Source organism: Alosa alosa, chromosome 10 (assembly GCF_017589495.1).
Source record: "Alosa alosa isolate M-15738 ecotype Scorff River chromosome 10, AALO_Geno_1.1, whole genome shotgun sequence".
In the NCBI taxonomy this organism is placed as follows: domain Eukaryota; kingdom Metazoa; phylum Chordata; class Actinopteri; order Clupeiformes; family Clupeidae; genus Alosa; species Alosa alosa.
In genome coordinates, this window is record NC_063198.1 from 27,366,382 (window position 1) to 27,373,881 (window position 7,500).

Genomic DNA, 7,500 nt, shown 5'->3' on the forward strand with positions numbered 1-7,500 from the left:
AGTTATTGCTATTCGCTATTTGCCAGATGAAAATAAATTTGATTTAATGTATGCCTATCTTCTCACAAAATGTCAATTTGGCGTGAAAATATTGAATAAGTCCTATGATATCTCAATTTGAATGCCTTAGATTTTATCTAAGCCCATCACCAGCAATGGCCAGAACTCATACCAGTCCTGTATTGCAGCCAACGACTGTGGCTATAGACCGTTTCAACAAGGTAAACAAAAACAATGCTTGAAAGTTCTATTTGGGCCCCAATCTACTTCCTCTGCATTAAGATAACATATGGAATGTTAAAAAGGAAGTCTTGTGGGGCCAACTATGATGCTGATAATGGAACTCTCTTGAAAGGGTCCATAGAGTGCTAGAGCCAGAGAGAGTGTAAACACATGCAGCTAGAAGTTGGTCATTGAATAAAGCTGCAACTCCTCAAACCGAAGCTTTGCCTTCCATCGACCTGTTGCTCACTACCTAAAATGAAGGCCATTGGTAACTGCGTTCCGGAGAATTCTGTAATGACCCAAACTACAGTTCGGAGCTGAAGCAGGAAAGGCTAACATATTTCTCAGTAACATTTACAAACTAAATTCTATATAAATTAGATTTATCTAATGTGATTATTTTTTCTCAATTAGTGCTGTGAAGGGCAGAGCTACACTGACATATTAGCACACAAGTATAAACACACTCAAATGTTATTATTAGACTGCGTAGCAATGAACACATAACAGAATGGACACAACAACAGCACTAGGAATCATAGAAGTGACCAACACAACAGAATGGAACAACAGCACTAGGAATCATAGAACTGACCAGACTATCATATTCCATCATCCTAATCATATAACAACAACAGCACTAGGAATCATAGAATATGATAGTCTGGTCAGTTCTATCATCTTAATCATATAACAACAACAGCACTAGGAATCATAGAACTGACCAGACTATCATATTCCATCATCTTAATCATATAACAACAGCAGCACTAGGAATCATAGAACTGACCAGACTATCATCTTCTATCATCTTAATGATGTAACCTTTGGGAACATCCCGTCGTGATGTCTCTCAGTCAACTGCATGGCCCATGGTACTCGATTGAAAGTCTCGAGTGCATTACTGCTCAATACATTCACACCGTGCTGTCCGATTGAGATACTGCCCATGGTCTCATACTGCCCATGGTCTCACAATGCCCATGGGCTCACGTCTCACACTGCATACCAGTGTCTCAAACTTGCCCCAGTATTCCATGATAAAGCATTACTTCTTATTGCCTCATAAATCTGCTTTGCTCTTATGAGAAAATAAACAGAGACACCATAATGGTGGGGGTAATTTTGAAACATGGCATAACAAAGGCTAAAATTCAGCTTAATTATTCAGATATGAACTTCATCTTTGCACGTCATTAAAAAGCATTTACGGACACTGCCTAACAATGTTTGCCATTAAAGCCAACTGCAATAGCAGTCCCTGTTATTAAGTTATAAAATATGCATATGATTAAAATGATGTTACTACCTGGGAACTGGACAGTAAAAACATGCTTTCTAAATAGATGATGAAACCAAATGACCCACGCAGAGAAGATGTGGCGTCACTGTTGCCTACTCTTTCTAAACAACGAGAGTGGCTGTACTGAGCACTGTGCACTCACACTGCGCTTCATTTGACATGTGTGCTATGCTATGTGGACAAGAGGAGAGGAGAGAAGAGAAAAGAAAGAGGCAGAGTGAGTGAGGCCAAGAGAACGGACTGGATGACGTCTTTTGACAAAATGAGGGCGCGAAGACGGGCAGGCGGTGGCACAGGAGGGACAGCGCGAGTGAGAGAGGAGGGCAGCGCGCCGGGCACAAGCTCTCCGCATCGCATCGCATCGCCTCGCCCTTAAGTCCAAAGAAGCTGGACGTTATCCACTCCGGGACCCCTTTCCGCGCCCTGATGCACCTGCTCGGGCAAAGCCTGGCGCCGCCCTGGCAGTCACTCTCTGCAGGCCGAGTGACTTCAATCCGCGCCTCTCTGCAGCCCAAACCTCCCCGATAACCCCCGTCCCGTGCGACACCCCCCTCCCCTCGCCAGTGCCACCCCCCACAATTAAACGCTGGCCTTATTCAGGCTCATACGCCGCTCGAAAGGTCACCAATTATTCAAATACAATAAATCCGGTAATTATGCGCAGGGTGATGCGGAGCGTGGGACAGGAGTGGGGTGGAGGGATGCTCTCAGGAGGGGAAAGCTGTGGCAAATCCCTGCCTGCTCCAGTGTGCTGCATCGCACTTAATGAAAGCCGCGCCAATGGTCACGCATCACCTCTCGCGCCCAGGGAACAAGGAGGAGAGGGGCGAGGAGGGATGAAGAGAGAGAGAGAGAGAGAGAAAGAAAGAAAGAAAGAAAGAAGGAAAGAAAGAGAGGCTCAGAGGATGAGAATCCATCTTAGGCACAGAGACAGCAGAATCTCCTCCGTCAGGGAGAATGAGGTGCACTGGCCACGGCAGCGCTGGTTGTCGAGGGTGACTCAGTTATTCTGAGTGACAAATCGGGAGTCGAGCGAAAGCCATAAGCCGCGCCTCTTCCCGTCACCCCTGCGAGCTCCACCGGACGAAACGGAAGAAGCGGCCCGTGGCACAGCCGCACCATAACCCCCCACCCCCAGCCTCGCCTCTCCCATGCACTCTCTCTGAGCTCTCTCCCATGCCTCTTTCTTTCTCTCTCTCTCTCTCTCTCCCATGCACTCTTTCTTTCTCTCTCTCCCATGCCTCTCTCCTCTCTTGCTCTCTCTCTCTCTTTCTCTTTCAACAATTTCTCCCATGCATTAATTTCTCCAATTGTTTTCTCTGCTCTCAATATCTAAAAATTCTTCCTCTCCCATGTGACTCTCTCTCGCTTCTCTCTCTTTCTTTATTCTCTCTTTTTCTTTCTTCCCTCTATATCTCTCCCATGCACCCCAATAATCTTCTTTCACTCTATTCATCTTCTCTCTGCTCAGACTGTCTCCCATGCACACTCTCTCTCTCTCTCTCTCTCATTAGGGGCTTCGAACTGACGGTAAGGGGAGCCCTCACTCCAGACCGCTGATCAATAAATCGAGCCAAGACGGTGGGGAAACCAAAAAGGAGGTTTCATGACAACGCCAGGCCTTCTGAACACGCTGGCTTGGAATGGAGGAAGAGGTTTCATCCCACACCCAGAGGGCACAATGACAAAACATAGTGAAAACAGCGGCTGAGAGAGGCAGAGCACAACCAGAGCTCGCTGGAGACTGTGGCTACACTAAGTGGCATATACTGTATTTAAGTCATGTGAACGCAAAGTAAAGAGACGCTTTCTATTCAACGCCACACGCAGCAGGGGATCAAACCGGCTGATTGGCAGTCGGTAGCGCTTCCACTGCTCCGATACGCCCACATTCACTGTATGAAGTTACTTGTGTGTGTGTCTAGAAAAGTTGAAACGTTTCCTCCTGTACAGAAATAGATAACCGATAATGGCGTGTGACATACTGTTGTATCTGCAGTACCTTAGGAGGAACCTCTGAGTGCGGTGGGAGGCGTGGCCTGTGTGCATTACTTACTTAATGTGGTCCTCTGCTTTGACTGCAGCCTGGTTGTACTGGTCGGCCGCCTGCTGGTAGAAATCCAAGTTCTGTGAACACACACACACACACACACAGACATGCACACATGCACACACACACACACAAATGATTAAATGCACAAAAGGACAAATGCACGTTGAAAGCTGTGCCATGTCTAAAGTCTGCTTATTCTGAAAGCGGTCTGATTGTGGCATAGAAAGCAGTGAGTGATGGCAGCAGTTCTTTACTTGAAGTGGAAAAATGTGCCGAAAAATGTCACATCCACCAGAGCCCCGACCCCCAAAAATATATATTTAAAAAAAAAAAACATCTGACTTAATTACCTTGATTGTAAAAAGATGCAAACAACTAGCAAAGAGGAATAAAAAGGCACCTTCTAAAGCTATGGGGAGAGTGGGCGACAACAGAAAAGAAACAGGAAAGCGAGTGTGAGTGTCAGCAGCAGGAGCTCTGGCGCAGCCCTGGTAAATGAAGGACCATAAAGACGAGGGTGTGTTTGTGACCCCGTGTGCTCCTCACAGGGCTTCTGTGGGGGCTTCCAGCAGCTAGCGCGACACCCCATAAAGCTTTATTTAGTGCAGCGGGCGCTGGCATTTAGATACCAATTACCACTTAGGGGAGGCAGAGAGTGGTGCAAAAGACAAACCAAGCTGGGGGTGAGGGGGGCAGGAGAATCCCAAGGGAGACCCCCCACCCCCACCCCCCAATCCCAACCCTCGTGCCCCCGCCACTGCCCATTGCAGAGGAGATGCTAGATGGCACTCCGGTACAAATGCCACTGACCCTGGTGCCAACTCCCCCAGCCTGCAACAATCATGGCAAATGCTACAAAACTGGCACACATACACACAATAAAAAACTATCCCAAAAAATAGCCCAAGCAGGAGGAAAAGGACGCCACTGCATGATGGTGCTGCTGCAGTGTGTGCGCCTGCTCTACCAGACACACTGACTGCATGCGGTGATTACTCATTCAGGGACGATGCTGGACGCTTGGGGGCTATTCAGTCTCTGTCCAGGGGAGCCTGATGAGAGATGGGAGGCGAGGAGGCTGGCGGCGAGTAGGCACGTCCAGTCAACACGCTACGGTTTCTAGGTACACCGCCTCTACGGAAGCAGCTCCAAAGCCCTGCAGGCATTAGTCCACAGCGTGCAGCCGAGGGGAGATCTGGGTGATTAGTTATGTTCTAGGCTTGGTGCTCAACATGGTGGCACGGTGGCAGAGGTGAGACTGAGAGGGTGCGTGTGTGCGTGTGTCTGTCTGTCTGTGTGTGTGTACGCGTGTGTGTATGTGAGTGAAAGCCAGAGGGAGAGCCTGCGGACCTGCTTGCCCCAACGCAGCAGGGGATGCTGGGTAATAGCACTTTGGCAGGATGCATTCTCCACAGGCTCCCACAGGGAAATCAAAAGCGGGCCGACAAACAAAAACACATTTCCGAAATTGCTTATTAAAACATTTTCCTCGATATCCCAGCGTGCTGCATCCGGAGATTTGTACTTTTTTTATTTATTTATTTTTGCATGCTTTTAAGATTTTTAGAATATCCCTCTGTGTATCACTCTCCCTCCTTCTCCCCTTCTTTCTCTCTCTCTCTCTCTCTCTCACACACACACACACACACACTAAACAAACACAGGCTTAGACTCGAGTGCACACAAAAAATGCAGGCTCAAATGAAACCATGCAGCCCACACAAAAATGGGTGCACTCGTGCTCTCAAACATACACACATGCGCACAACATACACAACATACACACACACTAAGACAAACAGTTTTGCTTTCTCTCTCCCTAACACACACATATTCCCAAATCCCTAGACACCCACACACACACCTTCAGCTGTATGAGGCAGACAGAGTGAGTGTAGTGGAGGGTGGAGGGGAGAGGAGACAGAAAGAGCACCAGAGAGACGCTGAGAAAGAGAAACACAGATACGCCACTGTGTGTTTTTGTGTCTCATACACATCCAGAGATTCTGTGTGTGTGTGTGTGTGTGTGTGTGTGTTAGAGAGAGAAAGGTATATATTGTGTGTGTGAGAGAGAAAGAGAAAGAGAGAAAGAAAGAGAAGTGTGTGTGTGTATGACAAACAGAGATGTGTGTGTGTGAATGTTTGTGTGTGTGTGTGTGTGTGTGTATGTTTGTGTTGAAAAGTGAGAGAGCGAGGGGGTCTGTGGTGGATTAGCTCGGCGCGGCTCCGTGCTCCAGTGGCAGCAGGCTTCAGATGGGCCGATGTCAGGGGAGTGCTTTTCACGCTGGAGCACACACACACCCAGGGATTACTGCACTTCCTCCAACCGTGTGTGTGTGTGTGTGTGTGTGTCTCAAAAACACACACACTTAACAAAGCAAAGCAGGGGGGGATTAGCGCCTGTATGCTGATTTCTTATATTTATATAATTTTTTTCTTCTCTCCCAAAGAAGAGCCACTGTTCAACCAGTCAGTCACACTCACACACACACACACACACACACACACACACACACACACACACACAGCAGCCTCCTCACACAAATAGAGGTGCCCACGTCAAATACACACGCCCAGAGAGTGTGAACTGATAAGACAGCGCTCGAGTTGAACCAAAAGGAAAGATAGGGGAGAGACAGAGTATGAGTGTGTGAGTGAGAGAGAAGTGGAGGAATGGGAGAGAGAGAGAGAGAGAGAGAGAGAGAGAGAGAGAGAGAGAACTTGTGTGATGCTAAGCGTCTGTAAGAACTTGTGTGATGCTAAGCGTCTGTATTGGCATCTTTAAAGTGCGGGGTGAACAAGCACATTTGTCAAGATCTGCCCGGGTTTGAGCTGGCGAAGATATGGCCTACATATGTGTGCTAATGTGTTTATGTGTGTGCGTGTGTGTGTGTCAGGGTTTCCGTTGTCCGGTAATTACCGGACATTGACCGGAAAAAAAATGAAATGTCCAACAAAATTAAATCTCTCCGGTCAAATTGTCAGATTGAAATTGGCTAATAATCCCGTCCCCCTAACGCAATCCGAATTTGAGAATAAGCCTTAAAATGTATGCCTATATTAAAGCAATACGTCCTTTGGCTATGTTTTTAAATGTACAGACTCTACCGTTTGAAAGCTATTAAACAACACGCATAGCCTATTCTGCATTTCAAATACGAAGCGCACGCTTAAAACGTCCATGTTAAACAACAAACAAATGAGTGAGGCGGTTCAAACATGGCCAGGCCCAGGCAGACTAGCCTTAAAAGTTTTTCAGAGGCCAGACGCGATGGATGATGATAAATTGGTAACGTCTGAAGCCTCAGATGTCCGGTCAACTCCACCACCACCAGATGAAAAGCATAAGTGTCGGGCGTATCTGTCGGAATCATGACGTTGGAAGTGGAGTTGCGGGGTTGCGGCCGCTCCAAGACACTGTCACACGGATAATTTCCCGCACAATTAAACGATATCATTGAACCGCGGACCGAAAGAAAAAGAAACTAAACATTTCCCAGAATAGGAAATATTTCTTAATTTATTGTTATCAAATAAAGAGGCATAGCATTAGGGGTAGTGGTGTGAGCGCCATTCTTTGTGTAAAGATCTGTGCAAGTTAAACAGTCACCACTGGAGATAACGGGTAGCAGCAACAAACAACGTGAGCCTTTTAAAACAATGAACGAAGCGGACTCTTGCTGTCCATGAAAACATACATACTGGCTAGATCTTGTTAGGCATGTTTACGTAGGTTAGGCTAATGAACATGTTGCATTCTATTCAGCCTAATTATGTCATTCTTTAAGCTACATAGCCTGTCTCCAGTGTTCCTCAACTTGACTAGGTAATTAAGAAGCGATAATAGGACATTTGACCGGCATATCATCAAAATGTGCGGAAAACGAATCACTTTGACCGGCACCATTTTTTCCTAGCG

At 46.9% G+C, this 7,500-nt stretch overlaps 1 protein-coding gene across 3 annotated transcripts in view; it reads right to left on the reverse strand.

The window, feature by feature from the left end:
* LOC125302572 (MICOS complex subunit mic25a-like) overlaps nt 1-7,500 on the reverse strand; it is a 52,950-nt gene that overhangs the window by 19,924 nt on the left and 25,526 nt on the right. For all 3 annotated transcript variants that reach the window (XR_007194926.1, XM_048255833.1, XM_048255832.1), the window contains one exon: nt 3,585-3,655. Coding sequence is in view for 2 of the 3 variants with exons in the window: in XM_048255833.1 (XP_048111790.1) it covers nt 3,585-3,655 (71 nt within the window). In the remaining variant the exon portion in view is untranslated. The remainder of the gene's footprint in view (nt 1-3,584; nt 3,656-7,500) is intronic.